This window comes from Artemia franciscana, chromosome 2 (assembly GCF_032884065.1).
Source record: "Artemia franciscana chromosome 2, ASM3288406v1, whole genome shotgun sequence".
In the NCBI taxonomy this organism is placed as follows: Eukaryota; Metazoa; Arthropoda; class Branchiopoda; order Anostraca; family Artemiidae; genus Artemia; species Artemia franciscana.
Window position 1 is genome coordinate 55,645,460 of NC_088864.1, and position 23,435 is coordinate 55,668,894.

Sequence of the window (23,435 nt, forward strand, 5' to 3'; positions counted from 1 at the left end):
GTAAGATAAATACGAATCAACTGAGGTTCAAATCTCAACATTGATCCGTGCAATTTTCCTGTGCTGAGCGGCAATTTCTCTGTTACCAATGTTTTTCTGCATGGAGTTGCCCACTTAATTAGAAGCTTCTGTCCTTCGCACACAGAGCTTTCTAATCACAAAGATTTGCCTCAACCCCCTTCCCAAAGTTAAATTTCAAAGTCACTTGTCCCCCTCCTCCTAAAAACCTAAAATATTCGATTCAATTTCCCAAACCTCTGCTGAGATATTCTAGATACGTATTTTTTACTTACCTTAGTACTCCTGGTTCTGGGTGCACAGTGTACTCAAAGTCTACACTGGGTACACATAGGTACACAGGCTGGGCTAATTCATATTGAGCATGACTTCATATTCGTCTTTTGCATTTTACAGCCAGAAACAGCAAAGCTCTTTCGGAGGCTCAGCCCCTTCAAATCCGTGCTGTTTTCTGTACTAGTAGCAACTTGTATATTGCAACATTTCCCTATACAAAGTGGTCCATTTAATTGTTACGCTTCTTTCCTTAGTGTATGAAGCTTATATAAAAAATTATTTGGCCACTGTCAGGGACATATCCAGGATTTTTTTCTGGGGGGGGGCTTACAAGAAACTTTAAAAACACATCAAAAATTTGTTTATTTTAATTGTTGTTGCGTTTTACGAGTTGGACAAACATTACGGGGGGAGATTCCAACCCCCTTACCCCCTCGATACGGCCTTGTTCACGCTTTATCTTTTCCTTGGGCTCAAAAACAAACAGTTAAAACAAACAATGCCTAATTTTGCTTATTATTATGTTGCCTCTTGTTTTTATGGTTACCGTACTATATTTTGCATGTCGTGTTTTTTTCCTTTTATTTAGCGTTTTCTCTTCTTGTTACACTGCAACAACAAGCTACAGCTTACTGTTTCTGCTTTGATTTAATAAGTTAACAAAAATACTGTCATAATATTTTCTACCGTATATATGAATATAGGCTAATATCCTCATTTTCTACAGTTACTTAATTTTTTATAATTACTATTTTTTATGTGAAATTTATCAGCATATTTTTAGGATTTTTTCTTTTACGTTATTGTCGTTAGTATACTTTGCCGTTAGCAATATAATTTAACTACCATCCTTTTTTTTAGCAATATATAGCAGTTCGTTCAAACAGTTTGTGGTAATGAACTCTGAGTAAGAACCGACTCGGCCCTATAGTAACTGAAATTGTAGAAAAAAGAAATTCTCATGACAATTAATACTTTTTCTTGTTCCAAATATGTTCAATAAGTTTAACGTTGCCAATCAAAAGCTACAGGCCGGAAAAAAATTGCCCGATTTTCAAAAATGGCGGCAACACCCCCACAAAAGTCAAGCGTTCTTAATGAAAATCACACCATCAGATTCAGCATGTAGGATAAACCTGATGTAGATATTTCCAGTTTCTAGCTAAAAAATGAGGAATTTTGTGTTTTTTAAGGAGGAAAGGTCACGCATGCATGTTTTTTTTTGCTTTCTTTCAACAGGGGTGATCATATTGACCCATTGTTCCCAAAAGGTTGGAAGAGGGTTGATTCAAACGAATATTAAAAGTTCTGGTGCCCTTTGTAAATCACCAAAAAGATTGAAGGGAAACTAGTCCCCTTCCCACGTCCCTTTTTCACCAAAAACATTCGAACCAAATTGATATTTGGTTCCGAGATAGCCATTTGGTTCAGCATAGTTGGAAGGTTCAATAACTATGCCTCTGGGGATGACATTGCCTTCCCCCAGCCCATGGGGAGAGGGCTGTAAGCCATGACATTTGCCCACTGTTTACATATAGTCTTTGTTGTTGGGAAATGCACGGAACTCTTTCGCAGCGAATTTTTTCCGGGGGTAATTTTTCACGGAGGGGAGAGGGAGGTTTCCCGGCATGATTTGAAAAACTGTAAGAATTTAAAAAAATACAAGGTTTTTCAGCTGAAAATAAGAAGCAACATTAAGACTTGAATGGACAGAAGTTATTCTGTATATGAGGAAGTTGTTCCTTCCTTAATCCTTTGGTCTTTATAATGAAGTTTGACCTTTTCGTCCGAGTTCTTCCAGAACGACAGCTGAAACGCAAGAGCCGTTGAACAGTAGTTTCAGGGTGTGATATAAGCAACTTTGCAACATAGTACTAGAAAGGAAAGGATGATTTGGAAGACATATAGTGGCGCGGAGCCAATTCTGACTGCAAATTTGGATTCAGCACAAAATTTCGCACAGTATAGACCACTATTCACAGTATAGACCACTAAACTCACTGCGAAAGGATAGTATCAATCGGTGTGTATTTGGAGGTAGGATAGTTTCATTCCAGTGCAGCAAAATATATCCTACGCAGGAAATCCACAACCACTATTTGCAGGATTTGCGTCTCTCCCTAACCCTTTAGTAAGAAGCAACTAGTCAAATTTATTTTTAGTTGTCGAAGATGTTAATTGGTTATTATTGTTCTGCTGTACCCTCCTGTTTAATTATCGATTTTATTATATTTAGATCATCAGTTTCTGCTCTTTGTTTCTTACATCTGTTCTTTTTCGACACATTTTCCGTCGGACGGCCTTTGATTCAAGCCTAGGGTAGGGTTGAAGTTCCGCTATTTGTTGTTTTCAAATTTTTTGTTTGATACAAAACAGAACCCGTCATTTTATACATTTATATATCAGTTCTACAAGTTGACGTTCTAAAATTGCATTTTGTTTGACACGAAACAGAACCTGTCATTTGGGCGCTTTTTTATGTCAAAGTGATACGATAAAATGAGTGATTCGATCAGATCTTTAGGGATTTGATCAAATATGTAAGAGTATATTAAGTAATTTTATCAAACCCGTTCAGATCACTAATTGTGTGATATGTCTGCTACATAGTATATACAATTTGGGCCCCTAACGAAGTACTGAGCCTTGTCACGTGAACATTGAGAGAATTTGTTTTGCTTTGGATTTTTTTTTAACTACTTAGCTCTTACATGAATTTGTTGAATTTACACTATCGCAGACCAACTTAAGCAGCATCCATTGGCTCAAGCGCATTGTGTGATACCTCAGGGGTCTAAATATTATTGACAGTAAGCCAGTTTTTAGTTCGGCTTTTGGTCGATTTTTTGTCTCCAAGCAGGTACGGTATCCAGGCCCTGGATACGGCCCGAGTTGCCTATATGGCTGCCTAAGTTTCCACTTCACCTGTTTAAAGACACTCTATTCCCACTTGAGGAGTGGCGCCCCTCGAAGAAATTATAGCCTAGAAAACGACACAGCATTCGCACAGGATCTTGATTAATGGATATTTCTTCTGCGTTTGGTTTGTTTTGGTGGGCGTTTTCAAGGCTGAAAAACCTTTTCCTAGCTAATTTATCTACTACGGGCTGCCTCCTCGTAGTAGCATAATATTTGTAGGCATTAATATATAACGAGTCAGAGGCAATAACATTGAGGCTGTCAGTGCAGGATTTCGACTCTAGTTGATAGAAGAGCATCGCCAAGTGCTGAAAATCATGTTGTGACCAAGATGGGCCCTGGAATGCACAAAGCCTCTTTTCTACTGGAGGTCCCAGAGACTGTTTGCTGTCCTGTTCTGAGCTGGCTTAAGCGCTTCGGTGTAGATTTGGGAAGATATGTTGGTTCCATCCTGCACTGGTATCCGGGACTATTTTCTATTCCTGAGCCCAAAATAATTTTAATGATTTAAAGAATTAGAAAATTGGAACTTGGAATGTTACAGCGCTAAAAAATTACTATCGTATCGACATTATGACTGACGAATTCTGACGATTCGAGCTGAGCTTATTAGTAGTTTCCGAAACTCATATCCCAGGGGGTAGCTAGCATTAAATTAGGTGATATAGAATTTGTTAACTCAGGCAGGAAGGATGGGTACATAGACATGGAATCTCTTGATGAACAAGGAAGCTTCTAAGTCTTGTTTAGGCTAGGAGGGCATTAATAATGGAATACTCATCGCTCATTTTATGACTAGAGTTTAGGGTATAAGTTATAGTAGTATATGCCCCTGTAAAACCTACTGATAGAGATACTAGTGATTCAGATGAGTTTTACTTACAGTTACAGGAGCAAATATCACCCAGGTAGAAATATGATGTTTTTACTAGGAGATTTTAACGGCCAGGTCGGTAGAAATAGGGATAGGTGGTATCCTAACCTAGGTAAATTTGGCGTAGGAAAATAAAACAGCAATGGCTATAGATTTATGCAATTGTGTAGGTATAACAATCTTGTTGTAACCAATATGCTGTTTGGTCATAAAATGGTCCATAAGTTTAACATGGTATTCATTTGATGGTAAGACAGCAAACCTTATTGATTATGATATTTTAAACCGAAGACTGGCGGGATTAATCCAAGATACTAGGGTATATAGGAGTACTGTTATTGGTGTTAAAAGTGAAGATCACCATTTGATATTGTCTAGGGTAAATTTAAAGCTAAAGTTTCGGAAAGGCAACTACCTTTCAAGGATGAGAATTTGAGATGAACTTTCTAAGAACAGTTGAAAACTAAACTGGAGAGTTTAAAATTTGACAATGTGGAAGATGGATGGAATAACTTTAGGAAAACAATTTTTGAAGTTTCTGATGGTGTCTTGGGGAAAACAGTTAGGACTACAGCTAGGAATATCAGTGAAAAAGCATTATGTTTAATTGAGAGGAGAAGGGGCTTGTACGGGAATTATCTGAGTGATAGATCATATGAAAACAAATGTAATATAAAGAAAGTGGAGAAAGCTTTAAAATGTCAATTACGGAGCTTTAAAGTGGAAGCCGAAGGAGTGGAGCTTTAAAGTGGAGCTTTAAAGTGGATAAAATTGCCGAAGGTAGGAAGATGCAGCGAGACGGCATACTAGTAAAATATTAAACTGGCATTTTAATAAATTGGAAGGGAGCAGTCAATCTGGACTTGTCGTCCCAGTTAAAGATACGAACGGGACCATAATTAGTGATAAAGAAAGGATTAGAGAAATATGGGCAGAATATTTTGAGAATATGCTAAACCGAGATAAAGTTGCAGGAAAAGATGTACAGGAAAATGAAAAAGGTTGTGATACCTTTGATGTGAAGGAAGATTTGTTTTGTGAGGAAGAATTAGCGACATTACTAAAAGAATTAAAGAGTAATAAGGCTCAAGGTACTGATAGTGTGGTAAACAAGTTTCTTAGATACGGCGGCTCTAATGTTAGAAATAAGTTGCTGAAGAAAATGAATATGATTTTTAAAAAAGAGGAAGTACCTAACGATTTTAGGATAAACTTTAATTAAACCACTATATAAGGAAGGTGATAAGAGTGAGTGTGGTAATTATCGAGGCATTAGTCTGGTGTCTATAGTTAGGAAATTACTTAGTAATATGGTACTTTTTAGACTGAGAGATTCTGTAGACTAAGTTTTAAGAGAAGAACAGTGCGGTTTTAGAAAAGGGAGAGGATGTGTCGACCAGATTTTCATTATCAGGGTAATAATTGAGAAGTGCCTGAGTTATCAAACACCTTTGGTCCTCAGTTTTATTGATCATGAGCAAGCGTTCGGTTCTGTTGATAGAAGAGCTTTAGCAAAGTTTTTATCCTTGTATGGTATACCAGATAATGCGGGAATAACATTGCTGCGGTTAAGGTAGCAAATGAGGTCAGCAGCTGGTTTCCTGTTAAACCAGGACTTGATCAGGCTTGTGTTCTATCCCTCTTTCTATGGACCATTTTGATGGACTTTGGCTTAAGAAACGCAAGAAAACCAATGGGAACGAGATCACGGAATCTAATGGGAAGAAAAACTCCCCTGGACTTAGATAATGCTGACGATTTAAGCACTCCAGATGAAAGGGTTATCAAAATGAATGATCTTTTAGAGGTTTTGCGAGTTCAGGGTGCTAGATTAGGTTTGAAAATAAATGCTAAGAAGATTAACTCACTAAGACTAGGAATCAGTGAAGATGAAAAGGTGACGCGACAACGAAATGATTGATCAGGTGGACAGCTTCACTTACCTTGGTAGTATTTTTAGTTAAGACGGTGGGAGCAATGAAGATGTTAAAAGTAGAATAGGCAGGGCTCAGGGTGTTTTCCCACGGTTAAAAAAAAGTTTGGAAGAATAGGAAGATAAGTGTGAAAACTAAGATTAGAATATTGGAAGCTACAGTGATGACAGTAGCGAGTATGGCTCTGAAGCAAGGGCGCTCCGAAAAGCAGATGAAGATTTGCTAGATGTTTTCCAGAGAAATTGCCTACGGATTGTTCTTTGTACCCGGCTAACTGACCCTGTTGACCCTGCTGCTATACAAGTTGACACGGCTGACTGAACCAGTAGGGTGTAAGAAAATGCAGTTAAATCCCGCTTTCTAAGCCTATAATGAGGGAAAGGTTGCGATGGCTAGGGCACGTTTTGTGGATGAAAGATGATGCCTAAGATTGTCCTTATCGGCGAACCGTCTAAGGCTAAACGGGAAGCAGGTCGTCCGCGGTTGGGGTGGGAGAATGTCAAAAAGAAAGATTTGATGGAAATGGGAACTTCCTGGGAGGGTGTGAAGAGGGAGGCTTTGAATAGTGCGGGATGGAGAAGGAGCGTGAGTAGCTGTGTTGGCCTCAGGCGGCTTGGTGCTGTGGTGAGTTATTAGTAGTGGTAGTAGTAGTAGTTGTAGTTTAAAGAATTATATTTCACTTTCGTAGTTCATGGTACTTTGGGATTTTAACTTTCCGATGTTTCCTGGCGATTACGAATTCCTTTCTCCCCCAATTTCAGAATCTAAAATGACAAGTTTAATAAAAGTATAATCAAAATCCTTCGCAGCGTCTCAATTACTGTTGGATGGATATGCTAACCTAGTTTCTTTTCTAAATGATTGGCATCATTGAACTTGTCTAAGTTGTTTCTATACAAGGTGAACTCTGACTTTTGCTGTGTGATTTTTGTTTTTTGGTCTCTTTTCACATTCAGATTTTAGATCTAAGATTTGGATGAAGATGAGTTAAACCAGAGATCAAGGGCCTGAGGAAAACCTGAGATCAAGGCCACATCCAGGATGGAATATAAACAAATTAAGATGATCCGTATAGATCCATATAAACAAATTAAGATGCGTTAAAAATAGTAATCCCCTTCCCGTAAAAAAATTCATGATACGCTCTTGCCAAAGTTTTTAAGCAATTTTATTAGAGAATTAACACTTTAGAAATTTGATGTTTTTTTTTTTATTTAATTATGGTGAAACCAAGAGAATTAGAGTACACAAGGAGAAGAAGAAGAAAACAGATTGCGCATAACAGAACTATAAACGAGGGCAAAAAAGGGTTGCTAAACTAAAAAAAAAATTTCGTTAAAACAAGGCTATTGTTCATAGCGTAAGTTTTAAAGTTATTCCCCAGTTTATGTTAAACCCCAGTTTATGTATTTTTTTTTTGGATTTGAAATTCATCCAAAATGTATTTCTGCCACATTGAAGAAGAAGCCGTGGATTCGTCTTTATCGAAGTCGATAAGTCCAAGTTATCGACTTTAACCAAGCAGAACCCAAACTTTACTGTGTTTTCGTTTTATTGTGAAATAAGTCAACGGCTAATGATCTGAAGTAATATTACTTGGAGTAGCAAGCTACTGCTTCAGTAATCCTCTGGTTGCGTTTACCCCTTCCTAAAAACATCTAAGTGTTTTATTTCGAAAACTGAATTTGTTGATTCAACATGGATTATTATGAAATCTGATCGGCAATTTGGTGTCTTGGATGAGCACCCCTCCCCACCACCCTGTTGTAGATTTTAGCCAAGATCTTGACTCAGAGATGGCTTGCCGAAAGTGATTAATGTAGTAAAGTATGTGACAACATACAATAACGACGAATAACAAAAAGGGTCATTTTATTAAATTTTTCTTTTTCTAGTTGCTGAGTTGTTAATGTAAACTAAATGTATTCTTTTCTTAACATTTAAGGTCCAAACTAATCTTTAATGTTTTCAATTTAATCTTTTAGGTCCACACTGTTCCTTCGCTTTCATCACCAACCAACTATAAAATGAATGACTGCATAACATATTCACCATTTGGGCTGGTGCCCTGCACCACGGACGTCTTCAGCTGGGAAGCCGGCTCTCCATTTTTCCATGGTGAAGTGAAGTGGGAGGTTCAACCAATTTTTGAAGCTGCATCTCCACATTCTCTACATTCGCCATCACCACTGCCAATACCTTTGCCATCGCCAAGCCCAGAAATCAAGGAAAGTAACGAGGGTTTTGATATACTAAAGGAAACAATTGAAGAATTTATTTCGTCCACAAAAAGGTAAGAAGAAGTATTTTGTATATTTCAGTCGCCCAATATCAAAACATTTTGGAAGTTGTATCCAAAGATTAGAATTTTGGAAGCTACAGTGATGAGTGGTTAAATACGGCTCTGAAGCATGGGCTCTCCGAAAAGTGGATGAAGATTTGCTAGATGTTTTCCAGAGAAATTGGCTACGGATTGTTCTGGGTATCCGACTGACTGATCGTATTTTAAACAGTAATAGACGGCTCAGACGGCGTTCGTAAAGTCGTTTGCAAAGTTCGTAAACTTGCTTCATCAACCTTCCGTAAACCTTTACGTGAGCAAGCATTAAAGTTAAACAGTTAACTTTTTTCGTAAAGTTCATAAAGTCGGCCAATAGGGAAAGAGTTCCAGAACAAACTTTTTAAACAGATTTGGAAATATGGAATCAGGAAACTGAAGATATGCTGATTTCAAGTGTAGTAGACATCAGTGGTTTGGAATTTAGTTTCAATATTTTGCACTATATATCTAGGGTGCTATGGGACTGAATTCTTGCCAGGATTTTTGGCACCACTGTCAACTTCACAAGAAAATAGGAAAAACCTGGGAATCTTGATATGCGTGATCCTCAAAACAGAATATGTAACAAGCCTTTATGCCTCATTGAACTATACTCACACCCCAAGCTCCTTATTTCTTCAAGACTTTTTCTCCGAAATATGAAATGCTTCAAAAATTTGAATAGTTTGCTGCTCAAAACGCACATAAAGTACAAGGCTCATATGAGCGGTGAAAACTTTACGGAAACACACTTTGTGAACGCCTTACGAACTTTACGAACGTCGTCTGAGCCGTCCATAAGCTGTATGAAAAGTGTGGTTCAATCCCGCTTTCTAGGGTCATAATGAAAAAAAGGTTGATATGGCTATGACGCGTTTTGCGGATGACAGATTGCCAAAGATTGACCTTTTCGGCCAACCGTCTAGGGTTAAACGGAAAGCAGGTCGTCTGCGGTTGGGTTGGGGCGGGAGGATGTCATAAAGAAAAACTTAAAGGAAATGGCAACTTCCTGGGAATGTGTAAAGAGGGAAGCTTTGAATTGATTAGGACGGAGGAGGAGCGTGCGTAGCTGTGTTGGCCTCAGGTAGCTTGGTGCTGCGGTGAGTTGTTAGTAGTAGTAATAATGTCAAGACACACAGTTTGCATTTGTACCGTTTTTTGTCCATGACTGAGTCGATGTACTTGTTGTAAAGGACGAAGGGGTGCCCACTTTCTGCCACCTGGTGTGGGCACATCTCAAGACTCCACATGTGCCACACATTTCTACCAGGCTTGGCATGCGCCACCTAGTATACGTGATTTCCGCAAGTGAGCGCTCCTCGGTAAAGGCTGTCTGTCAAAGCTGTTATTGAGCCGTCAAGCAAAGCTGTTATATAAAAAAAAAATGCTATTATTGAGCATATTTTATAAATTTTCAATTTCTGAGAAAGCTTTTTGATTTTCCTTCTCGATTCAAAGTCACTGCGTATTAGCATTAGTGCAAACAGGGTACACTCAATGAGGAGGGTTCTGAGGAACTTCTTATGGGTAGGGGTTAAGTTAGCCAAAATAGTCTTTTTAGGTCATAACTTTTCTGCAGTCAAACCGTACAAGAGGATTCCTTTTATCTCCCCTATGCGTAAGCATTTGTTTTATCATTTTTCTTACAACCGAAAAGCTTCACCTAAATACTTCATAGTGTAATTGCCCAAAATTTTTGCATGTGTTTTGATTATAGTCGCTCATAGTACGATGTCACGTTTTGGAATATGCTTAACATACTTTTTTTTTGTTATCATGTGCTAGAGATTTGAACATATTGCTTAACTTACAAGATCGACGCCAATGGTGCTCAAATTGTCTGAGAGTAAAATATTGGTGATATCATTTGGTATATTTTTCGGAAGTACTCCGTCATTTCGAAGCTAATTCATTTAAGTTTACCTTATATATGTAAATTAATATACTTTGGAAGTTAGTATGGTTTTTATTCTCAGGTTAATAGTATTTAAGAATTATAATTTTATTAATCTTATAGTGAACCAGTTTTATTCTTTTCTTATGGACTTGAGATTCAAATGCATTTAAACAAAAGTGAGCATTTATTGGCTTTTTGGAGTTTTTATGGCAATTGGTATTAACCAAGTGACATATAGTAATCGTAAATTCTGTCGGTCTGTCTGTCGGTCCCGTTTTTGCTACTTTAGGCACTTTCAGGTAAGCTAGGACGATAAAATTTGGCAAGCGTATCAGGGACCGGACCAGATTAATTAGAAACAGTCGTTTTCCCGATTTGACCATCTGGGGGGAGTGGGGGCCGGTTAATTCGGAAAAAAATAGAAAAAATGAAGTATTTTTAACTTATTATGAGTGGGTGATGGGATCTTAATGAAATTTGATGTTTGGAATGATATTGTGTCTCAGAGCTCTTATTTTAAATTCCCACCTGATCTGATGACATTGGGGGGAGTTGGAGGGGGGAAACCTAAAATCTTGGAAAACATTTAGAGTGGAGGGATCGGGATGAGACTTGATGGGAAAAATAAGCACAAGTCCCAGATACATGATTGACTTAATCGGAATGGATCCGCTCTCTTTGGGGTCGTTGGGGGGGGGGGGTAATTCTGAAAAATTAGAAAAAATGAGGTATTTTTAACTTACGAATAAAATTTGATGTTTAGAAGGATATCGTGTTTCAGAGCTCTTATTTTAAACCCGACCGGATCTGGTGACATTGAGGGGGACTTGAGAGGGGGAAACCTAAAACTTGGAAAACACTCAGAGTGGAGGGATCGGGATGAAACTTGGTGGGAAAAATAAGCACAAGTCCTAGATACATGATTGACATAACCGGAACGGATCCGCTCTCTTTGGGGTAGTTGGGGGAGGGGTTAATTCTGAAAAATTAGAAAAAAATTGGGTATTTTTAACTTACGAACGGGTGATCGGATCTCAATGAAATTTGATATTTAGAAGGATATCGTGTCTCAAAGCTCTTATTTTAAATCCTGACTGGATCTGGTGACATTGGGGGAAGTTTGGGATGGGGGGACCTAAAATCATGGAAAACGCTTAGATTGGAGGGATCGGGATGAAACTTGGTGGGAAAAATAAGCAGAAGTCTTACATACGTGATTTACATAATTGGAACGGATCCGCTCTATTGGGGGAGGGGGTAATTCTGAAAAATAAGAAAAAATTACGTATTTTTAACTTACGAAGGAGTGATCGGATCTTCATGAAACTTCATATTTAGAAGGACCTCGTAACTCAGATCTTTTATTTTAAATCTCAACCGGATCAAGCGTAATTGGGGGGGGGGCAGTTGGGAGGTACCGGAAATCATTGAAAATACTTAAAGCGGTGAGATCAGGATGAAACTGGATGGGAAGAATAGAAACCGGTCTAAGATACGTAACTGACATAACCGGACCGGATCTGCTCTCTTTGGTGGAATTGGGGGGGGGGGGGGTAATTTTGAAAATTGAAGTATTTTTAACTTACGAAAGGGTGACCAGATCTTAATGAGATTTGATATTTAGAAGGATCTTGTGCTTTAAAGTTCTAATTTTAAATTCCGACCAGGTCCTGTGACATTGGGGGGAGTTGGAGGGGGAAACCGGAATTCTTGTAAAACGTGAAAATTTGGGTATTTTTATCTTACGAATAGATGATCGGATCTTAATGAAATTTGATTTTTAGAAGGAATTCATGTCTCAGAGCTCTTATTTCAAATCCTGACCAAATCTTTTGACATTGGGGGAGTTGGAGGGGGAAATTTTTGAAAAACACTTGGAGTGGAGGAATCGGGATGAAGCTTGGTGGATAGAATAAACAAATGTCCTTGATACGTGATGGACAGAGTCGTACTGGATTCACTCTCTTTTGGGGAGTTGGGGGGAGGGGTTCAGTGATTTGGCTAGTTTGGTGCTTCTGGACGTGCTAGGACGATTAAAATTGGTAGGCGTGTCAGGGAGCTGCACAATTTGACTTGATAAAGTCGTTTTCACAGATTCGACCATCTGGGGGGCTAAAGGGAGAGGAAAAATTAGAAAAAAATAGGTATTTATAACTTGCGAGTGGGTGATCGGATCTTAATGAATTTTGATATTTAGAAGGACATCGTAACTCAGAGCTCTTATTTTAAATCCTGACCGGCATTAAGCCTCTTATTTTCCTTTTTAAATCAATCTATTGATTCATAGAATTTTGTTAGAGCTCATACCATATGATCTCTTGGCTCTTAGCTCTTCTCGCCTCGTCACAAGTGCCATATGAGCTCTTAAGTCTTGTTCAAGCTTAAAATGAGAGACATGAGCCTAGAGCTGTAGAGAAGGGGGAAAAACGGGTGAAACCCCTGGCGCTCAAACCTTGAAGTCCCTAGCGCTCGAACCTCAAAGTCCCTGGCGCTCAAAGCTCAAGCTTGATTTGACCCCCACAGTCCCGGGAGAAGGGCTGCAAGCTATAAACTTTTCCCATTGTTTACATTTAGCATTGCTTATTGGGAAGCATGCAGATATTTTTCGGAGAATTTTTTATAGGGTAAAGGAGTTTTACATGAAAGAGGGGCAGGATTTCCCGGCATTATTTAAAAAATGATAAGAAATTAAATAAGAAAAACAAGCTTTTTCACCTGAGCGTAAGGATCAACGTTAAAACCAAAAACGAACAGAAATTGCTACGAATGTGAGGTTGTTGCCTCCCTCCTCAATACCACGCTCTTTACGCTAAAGTTTTCTTAGAATTTTTAAAATAGCTTAGTGTTCTAATTAAACAACCCTTGTGTTTCAGGAGTCATTCTTAAGTGACTGGAACAAAAAGTCAAACTTGAGTGTAAAGAGCGAAGTACTGGGGAAGGGCTACTCCCTCATATATGTAATAATTTGTATTCGTTTTAATTTTTGATGTTGTTCCTTACTTTCAATTGAAAAAAAACTTGTATTTTTGTTGAATCTACGCTAAAACACAACCCGAATATATAATTGCAGTTGAGGGCTAGTGGAATATTGTGTGCAGTTCTTCACATACAATCCCCATAACTTCTACTAAGAACTGTCAGTTAATTTGTATTGATACCTTGTTGCAAAAATCAGAGGGGATGGGTATCTCCGGGGCTAAGCTTATCTTTCAACAGTCCTGACTGAGCCCTCTAAAATCATTATGAGAGTGGCCCTGAGTGCCCGGAAGCTTAACATATGCCTACGATTGTAATATTACTTCTTTCGAGTATGACAGTGGAAAAAAACTGTTCTAAGGGGATTGTCAAGCTCGCCCCCCCTCCCCGCCATGTATGTGGAAAAAATCATAAAAATGTATATTCTTCGTCTATGAAAATAAAATAGTCTTTAAATCGATTTTTTTTTTAGTCCACACTACTACGTGAGCGTGAGAACTTTTTATTCTTATTTATTGGAACAAATATGATTTATACATTAATAGATGCTTTTAGTACTAAACTAATTCAGTATAGATTCTGTTAAGGAAAAATAGAGATATTGCTTACAAGTTGGTGAAGGTCATTAAAACGATTCTGAATTTCGACAGGTTGACGCTGTTGATCCGGCCATGGATAACGCCAGACCTAGACATTTTAAAAAGATGAATCATTTTGCTTTGTCATCAAGAGGTCAAACTTAATGATAATATTATAATCAGATTTCTTCAATCAGTGAAAATTAAGGCGGAGACCACCAAATTGGTGTAGATTTTACAATCTACACGTTAAGAAGGACATTTGGCTCTTTTTATAACCCACCTTAGGAATTTACTTAGGAGTGAGGCAGGGGAAATATTTATCAAAATGAAAATAGGGCGGGTTTTGCGAAAAAAGCCTATATAGGAAAGTGGGGTAATTAGTTAACATCTAGACATTTCAATGGGAAAAGGGGCTTGGAGGCCCACATGTTTTTGTGGGTGCCTGGGGACATAACTCGAGGAATCAGTTGTCAAACTATGGATTTCAATGTATGCACGTAGCTACGGTTTGATTCGGCAGGCAAGGTGTGATTAGTATTCGTCTTCTTTCCCTTTTCTAAATATAGTCTTTTTTTTATTGATTTAAAGTATTGTATTGGGTTAGTGTGTGGTTTGATTTCTTTTGCCGGGCAAGTGCCACAATTTCAATATTCTTTCTTGATTTTATCAGTTATATCTCTATTTAAGGAATGTTTAGAGGCTTTTAGTTTAATCCGAGTTGAATACAGTTTAATCGACTATAGTATATACGTCTTGGAAATATAGTCGATTCAGAAGAATGAAGGGGAAAGGGGCAAAATATATTTTTCATAATCTAGGGAGGGGGTAATTTGTTTCAATTTCGCAATTAAGATACCTAATTTTTTAATAAAATACAAAAAAGGGTATTTTCTAAGAAAATGCCCCAAAAAGGTGCTATTCAAAATCTAGGGAGCTAAGAACTCCATTTGAGTCTTCTTTTCTTGGACTTCTGGTTTTGGAAGCACAGCTCCATTGATAGGAGCAGTAATTTAAGCCATATTTAGTTGTTTGTTTTTTATGTGTTTTAATTAGTTTGTTAGCCTATCTACTCCTAGCCTAAGGGCAAAGTCATGATTTCTGATGAACAACATATCTGAAATAAAGCCAATATTTCTTTGATTAATTGATAGACCTCATGTAAATAGTGCTATGTAAACAAACTGAATAGTTTTTCTTTACTGAAAGTAAATTTAGAATTTTTTACTGGAAAGTTAATGAAGTTAGAAAGTTTTACTGGATCATTTTACTAGAAATAAAGTTACAATAGTTTTTATTACAGTAGTTAGCTCACACATTGAAATCCAACTACAAGATAACTCTGATCTTTACATATTTTGCAATTCCAAAAAAAGGGTGTAATTAAACCCTAGGCGAAGCATGTAATGCCATTGAATATTTAATCCAAAGCAACTCTATGTTTACCAAATTTTACTTTTGTATTTTTATCTTTCTTGGCGTTTGGTGTATTTAATCTTTAGCTTTGATTTTTATTTTATTTTAAAAGTTAGTACGTTACATCTGGCTAGACTTGAATCTAGCCGAAATAAAACTAAACACACATCCTAGTTTCTCGTAATACATTATCCTCTTAGAGGATGATTAAAGACGATAAAGGAAGCAAGACGTATAAAATCTGTAAATTAAGCATCTCAGATTAAAATTCATCTCAGCCTCATGTAAATAGATTATGATAAGAGTTTTTCCCTGTCTTATAAATTGTTTCAATGGTACATTTCGAAGTTGCGAAATTTTTTATACTTTGTAGAGCTCCATAATTTTTTCGTTTTATTTTTTTATTTTTAATTTATTTTTTCGTTTATTTTCTGCTGATTTCACACATGTTCCTCATTTTCAAACTTGGCTCCCGCCAAGGTTTAGACCAGGCAAATTCTGGGGGTGGATAGAAAAAGTAGGAGCCAATTTTCCAAAATCAAGAGAATGACAGCGAAAAATGAAAAATGAGCCAGGCACACATAAAACTTTGTAGATCTCCATAATTTTTTTGTTTTATTATTTTCATTTTTGATTTATTTTTTCGTTTATTTTCTGCTGATTTTTCACACACGTTCCTCATTTTCAAACTTGGCTCCCGCTAAGGTTTAAAACAGGAAAATTCTGGGGGTGGGTAGAAAAGATAGGAGCCAATTTTCCAAAATCAAGTGAAAATGACAGCGAAAAATGAAAAATGAGCCAGGCAAAAATAAAACTTTGTAGATCTCCATAATTTTTTCGGTTTATTTTTTTATTTTTCGATTTATGTTTTCGTTTATTCTCTGCTGATTTTTCACACACGTTCCCCATTTTCAAACTTGGCTCGCGCTAAGGTTTAAGACAGGCAAATTCTGGGGGTGAGTAGAAAAAGCAGGAGCCAATTTTCCAAAATCAAATGAAAATGACAGCGAAAAATGAAAAATGAGCCAGGAAAAAATAAAACTGTGTAGAGCTCCATAATTTTTTCGATTTATTTTTTATTTTTTTATTTATTTTTTCATTTTGATTTTTCACACACGTTCCTCATTTTCAGACTTGGCTCCCGCTAAGGTTTAAAACAGGCAAGTTCTGGGGGTAGGTAGAAAATTACGAGCCAATTTTCCAAAATCAAGTGGAAATGACAGCGAAAAAAGAAAAATGAGCCAGGCAAAAATAAAACTGTGTAAGAGCTCCATAATTTTTTTGTTTTTTTTTTATTTTTGGATTTATTTTTTCGTTTATTTTCTGCTGATTTTTCACACACGTTCCTCATTTTCAAACTTGGCTCCCGCTAATGTTTAAAACTACATAGGTGCATATACAGTTCTTTTACATCCAAAATTGACTCCTGATTTTCTACGATTTTAAGACGCAACTTGTTATGTAAGTATCCACTTAACCAATATAAAGAATAAGATTTCATTTTTATGGTCTTGGTACTTAAGTAAAAAATACAACGGAGTTTAAAAAAAAATCGGCTGATATCCTTGATATAGAATGAATGGCTTTGACTGGCTTGGGGTCAAGGCTGTATCCTGGGGATTGGGGTTTTGAACCCTCTCCTCCTCCCGAAATGTTTGCCTGACTCGTAAAAGCGTAACAAAACTTAATATAAACGAATTTTTGACGCGTTTTTAAAGATTTTTGTACCCCCCCCCCTCGAACAAAAATTCTCTTGTAACCCCCTCCCCCTCCCGAACACAAATCATGGATACAACCCTGCTTGTTGTAGTGACATCATGCAGCTTCGTGCTGCAATTAGTGGCTAATTCTAGTATTAGGACTGTACAATCTTGTAATGACACATTTTGTAGGTATATATATTTTGGATTTGCGTGGATAATAGTGCTTTGTGTAATTGATGAATGTCCATAACTCATCACCAATCTCGCAAGGCCATACTACAGGTACACCCCGGTGCCGCGCCGATAAAAGAAGGCCAACGGTGGCAGAATGAGACATGAGGTTCTTCTAAATATCATATTCCATTAAGATCTGATCACCCGTTCGTAAGTTGAAAATGCCTGATTTTTCTAATTTTTCCTAATTAGCCCCCCTCCAACTCCCCCAAAGAGAGTGGATCCGGTCCGGTTATTTCAATCACGTATCTAGGACTTGTGCTTATTCTTCCCACCAAGTTTCATCCCGATCTCTCTATTCCGAGCGTTTTCCAAGATTTTTGCCCCCCCCCCCCAAACTCCTCCCCAATGACTTTGGATTCGGTCGGGATTTAAAATAAAAGGTTTGAGTTACGAGGTACTTCTAAATAACAAATTTCATTAAGATCCGATTACTCGTTCGTAAGTTAAAAATACCTCATTTTTTCTAATCTTTCAGAATTAACGACTATTAGAGGAAACGACTATTTCTAATTTAATCTGGTCTGCTCCCTGATACGCCTGCCAAATTTCATCGTCCTAGCTTATCTGGAAATGCCCAAACTAGCAAAATCGGGACAGACAGACAGACCGACAGAATTTGCGATCGTTATATCACTTGGTAAACAGCAAGTGCCATGAAAACAAAACAAACAAGAGTTTAAGGTACTTACGTATTATTGCGACCCCACTCAAGAACTTTGATCTGATCTGTATGTGTAAAACCGGTTTGTTTTGCATTCAGAAACAAATAGCTTAGGTACAGTGAGATAAACTACTATATAGGTACATTTTGGTGAAATATATAGGTACATTTATAATATATAGTATAATAAATAATAAATATAGTATTATAATAAATATATAGGAAATATATAGGTATATAGGTACATTTTGGCCTGCTTTCCATAATTCTTTCTGTAGTTTCCATAATTTTGTTAATAAATTACTATGTTTTCATGATGTTTAGGTTTATTTCATTAGGATTAACCTAACTTCACTTCTTGAGTGTGGTCGCTATAAGACATAATCACCGGATTTAATGTCCTCAAAATTTACAAAATGATTTTTAAAATGAACTTATCATGATTGAAATACAGGAAATCAACGACCCCTCCTTTAGTTGCAAATCTTGTTTTTGAGAGTAAAAGCGAACAATGATTTTTCACCATTAACGGAGGTATCTCTTTAGACACCTCCATTTTTCGAATTTAATGTACTGAGAATTAGTCTTTGTTTTAGAGCTACGCAGAGAACACATCCATATCAGCGACCTTCAAATTATAAATCACCGACCCCTGAAAATTCAATTTTGCTCAGCGTTTTAAGCAATAAATGTTCTCCCAAGCCAAGCTATTCCAATCACGAATCAAATCACCAGGAAGCGGAATTTAAGCTGGACATACAGTCTCTGCCGTCACTGTTGCCGATACAATGTTCTAATACAAGTTTAACTGTTAAAGATGCCATGAGTGATCTTGATACTCTTGTTTGGTCCATGGCGGATGCAGAGATTGAGCAAGTGAGTCAGCGATTAAATATACCCCGAAGTAAGTATTTTGCTTAAAATTTTTCTAAATTTGTGGACCGTGTTTCTTAATCTGTTCACATGTTTATTAGATTCAGGACGAGTTTGGGTAGATAGGACGCATTTGCGCCATTTGCGTATTTTTTGTTTTGTCCAAAAAATCGGCATATTTTTTAAAAAGTGAATTGTCTGGATAATTTTCACATTCGGCATGCTTTTTTAACGTAAATTCTTTTTATTAGATTTTCACACTTTTATTAGATTCAGGACGAGTTTGGGTAGATAGGGCGCATTTGCGCCATTTGGGCATTTTTGTTTTGTCCATAAAATCGGTATATTTTTTTAAAAAGTGAATCGTCTGGATAATTTTCACATTCACATTTTCAAACAACTGTTGTTTGTAGTGCATTTTTACTTTTTTGACTATACTGTTTTATACCGTAACCGTACACCTTGGTAACAATGTTCAGGGTTGCGTATATGAAGTTGGTCGAGAATTAACCTTGTTTCAACGGTTTTTTTCTCATTACGGTCTTATTCGATTCTGAAATACATATTGCTACATCTTTTCGATTTTAATATAGGATCTTGAGGGGTGTATATGTTTTAGGTCTTAGGGTATGGCTTCTCACGATGAAACCATGTAATTGTGTGTATTCTAATTTTCCCTTTTTATTCAGTAAAAAAGGGGGGAATCTGGGAAGCCGATTTTTAAAATGGGAAGAGCCAGCTAGAATTGGTACTTATAATGCTCTCACAATACGTCACAGAACCTTCTTCACTAGCATAAATTTATACCTTGCGTTGCGTTATGTAATCTTCTGGAGCAAATTTTATAAGCTGTACCAAGAAAATTCGTGCACTACGTAGGAGTTTACGTTACGTAAATTTGTGTTACGCTTCGAAAAAGTCAACACCTAACAACAAAATGGAATTTCTGGAAGTGCGATTATGAAATAAATTAGTATACTTTCCCTAGAAAGCTTTTAACGCTTAATCAGAGCTTGAATCCCCATCTCCATTCCACATTTTAATTTTTGAATAATTTGCTTATGATGATTGTGATGTTCATAGACAATGATTAGTATTATTTAAAGGTTTTAAGTGTTAAAGGCTAAACTTAACCACTTAACATAGAAAATTACGTACGTCGTGTGAAAGTCACTTTACTCTTTTCTATGAGCTGCTGCGAAGAGATTTGTTTGTAACGGTTGTTAGAATATTTTATGACAGTGACAGGTCATTATTGACTTATCAGATCAGATGCTCTTAAAAAGAAGTTTGTCTTTATTGCTGCCCCAGTATCCAACGGGCAAAATCGGATTCGTGACTTAGGTATAACTTAAACGGGTTTTTATTGGATTATTGCCACCCACTGCAACTTTTTAAGATGACCATAACTATCTGCCCAACTGTAATCCGTTTGGTAAATTAATCAGCCGAATAAAAAATGAATTACCAGATGACGCCAATGCAGACAGTTGAAGTAGGCCTAAATTGTTGGTGGACCTAGAGAGAAAAAGAAAGTTTAATCTCAGAACATCAGTAAACTCGGTTTTTAAAAGGCTCCCTTTTTTAAAGTAGTATTAAAAATAATATGTAGACAATATTTCCATAAATTAGAAGATTTCCTGCCCTATGCTTGTTTTTTAAATTTAATAAATAGGATTAGTTTTTTTTGTCTGTGTTTTGTTTTGTTTTTTTATAATTTATCCTGGAAAGGTTTTGTGTTTTTTGGAGAAATCGACCCTTGTGCCTCTCATGTACACATTTTCTTTCTTTTTATATTCTTTATTCCCAAAAGTAACCAATTATTAATTATTTTATTCAGAATTGACATATTTTAAAAGGGTAAGGGATTAGAAAACAAACAAACTAGAAGTGATAGAACAACACTGTTAACCTATTCCAGTTCAGCAAAAGAAAATAGGCAATAATAGTTCACATTCTATTCTTTTCCTTTTCTCAACCTTCTTAGTTGATTTATTTTCATCCTCAAGAATACCCAAGTCCAAGGTGAAAGGTAATACTCCACATTTAAGCCTTATTTTCATATGACATTCCAATGAAATCGCGAAGAGACTCTTTCTTAGTACTGCATAATCAAATTGGTATCTCGAACGGGTGGTGACCCTTTGCGTTTCGGCTGAAGTTTTGGCTGTAAAATACTGACAGAAACGGGACTTTACCCATCTCAAAAATTGGATTTGAGCCAGATCACTAGTCTTGTTGTCAGAAACAAACCAACAGATTAATTGTTGATAGTTGATATCATGATAAATAGAAGACCAGATGGACAAGTTTACTGATTTCGCTGAAAATTTGGGCGATGGATACTTATCTATGAAAATATTTGAAAACCGAATTTCGATTTGTTCCAGAAATAAGACTACCACTACTTAGAATATGCCCCAGTATCTTGGGATTCAAGTCCTGATTCCGGGATCTTTTGAAAATTGTATACAACCCACATTATCCAGTAGTATGTAGTGCAAACATTTTAATACTAGGCTATTCAATGTCTTGGAATTTTTTTTTCGAACCTTGAGACTCTTGGAAGGAAACTTGGGATATTGTTGATTTCTCAGTAGCAGGTCTGATTGCCCAATGGGACAAAAGTTAGTAAACCAAGCACATTATTCCTTATTTCCAGTGGCGTAGCCAGAGGGGTCAAGGAGGCAGGCTGTCCGCTGGCGCAGCCTTTGAAGGGACACTAAACTGAGTATTTCTTGATGTAGTAATGGTTGAGAATTGAAATTTTCCCTGGCTGCTGAAAGCTATCTACGCTTCTGCTTACTCCGGGAGGCAATTACACCCACTTTTTCAGCTTAAAGTTTGCCAGGGGCAAAGGCAGTGGCGTCAAACCATGAAAATTTAGGGGATAGTGCAAAACTTTTTTTTTCGAAATCCAATGAGGCAATTTTGCTGTTTTCTTTTAATTTTCAATGAAAATGCCCAAAAAAGGAATTTCAATATGAATACCAAAAAAGTTCTTTTCAAAATCTAAAGTAGGGGACAAACAAATACAGAGGAACAAGAGCGTTGGAAATTGATAATAATAGAGAAGTTGGTTATAAAAAAAGCATTAGCGCCATCCAGTGAAACCCAAAAGCTATCAACGTTTTAAATTTAGTTCTGTACCGATAGCAGCAGTCGGCAGTATGACTGCTGGTTGTTGAGCTTTCATTGCCTGAGTAAACTTGAGGTTTTTGAGCATTACCTGACCGTACTTTATATTTGAGTGATTTATTTTTCTTATCTCTTATTGTACCAAAGGCGCTCTGGTAAATTTTTGAACTTGAACATTTTCATTTTTCTTTCAGCCTTCTTGTTTACATTTGTTTTATTGATTCCACTGTGTAAGGTGTTAGTAGTTTGCATTAAAGTGTGTAGTTCGCTAGCAGTTTCAACGAACAATTTCTATTACGCACTCGTAGAATGGCTATTTTTGTTGTTTTAAAACCGCAGAAATCTGTTTCTATTCAGTTTTGTAGTAGCTTTTGTCTAGGGTGTGAAAACTGGGGTGCCAATTTTTTGCAAGGTGTACTAGAATTTTAAAAGTTTTTTTGCACTTCGATAAGAAAATTATTACAATTTATAGTTCTGAATAATTTTTTGCAAATTTATATACATTCAATAATTTTTTTTATCAAGGTTGTTTTGGCAAATTTCCAATGTGAATATTTGCATTTTTTTTCAGCCTTCTTATGATGTAAATACATATGAAAAAAAAATGTAATTTTGAAATCATAAGGTCAATTTTCTTGGCTGGTGCGGGGAATGGACAGCCCACTAGAGACCATGAATAGTAGTATAGTATATTTGACACAAACAATCCCGCAGGGCCTTGGCAAAAAAACAACATACAAATGCAATTAACAACATACAAATACAATTACAGGATTCAATTTAAACATTTGATCAAAACGATGAAAGCACAGAAAACCATTCAAAAACGCTAATACAAACGAACAAAGACATCATATAACACTCTCACGATGGGTTATACCCCCAAGGAGAAACCGAGCCAGATCCTTGACACAAATAAAACATCCATTTCCAGCAATTTTCCACCCAAGGCTCGTCCCCTTCCTCCACTTTAAAAATTCTCTTTCTCAAGACCCTTAACCCTTCACTATTCCCCAGAAAATCAAAAATAACTCAAGAGTCTTCTTTTGCTGTTAGTGTCTATGAATGACATAGATACTAACTTATATAGTGTCCAGATACTTGTATCGGAAGAAAGGTAGTAATATCGGAAGAAAGGGAGTAAAGAGAGTAAAAAAGAAATGTAGTGAACTAACATATATTGTGCCCCGATACGTGTGTCGGAAGAAAGGGATTAAAATCGGAAGAAAAGGGAGTAAAAGAAAAGGAGTGAACTGACAAATGGTCCCGATACATGTATCGGAAGAAAAAGATTAAAATTGGAAGAAAGGGAGTAAAATTGAAGAAAGAAAGTAAAAGGGAGCGAATAAACATATATAGTGTCCCGATACTTGCATCGGATCAAAGGGAGTCAAATTCGATAAAACTTCAAAACTGACGAATTGGAAAATGCGAGGAATTATAGTAATTAAAAGAAACCTTTAGCTTTGTGGGGAGGGAAAATCCCCCACCCCCTATGCAATTTCCTTTAAGAGCAACTTTTCCATGGAAAAATGACAAATTGTCACTCGGGATGCGCATTTGTTCGCGCATGTATATCAAAGTCTATTGAGATTAAACCGCAATTATACTAGTA

General features: G+C 36.8%; 1 protein-coding gene across 1 annotated transcript in view; it reads left to right on the plus strand.

Annotated features, from left to right (window-relative positions):
- Nucleotides 1–23,435, plus strand: part of LOC136043796 (DNA-binding protein D-ETS-4-like) — a 73,157-nt gene that overhangs the window by 10,976 nt on the left and 38,746 nt on the right. Inside the window, exons 2-3 of the mRNA XM_065728714.1 lie at nucleotides 8,007–8,314; nucleotides 18,406–18,713. Coding sequence (XP_065584786.1) covers nucleotides 8,007–8,314; nucleotides 18,406–18,713 — 616 coding nt within the window. The remainder of the gene's footprint in view (nucleotides 1–8,006; nucleotides 8,315–18,405; nucleotides 18,714–23,435) is intronic.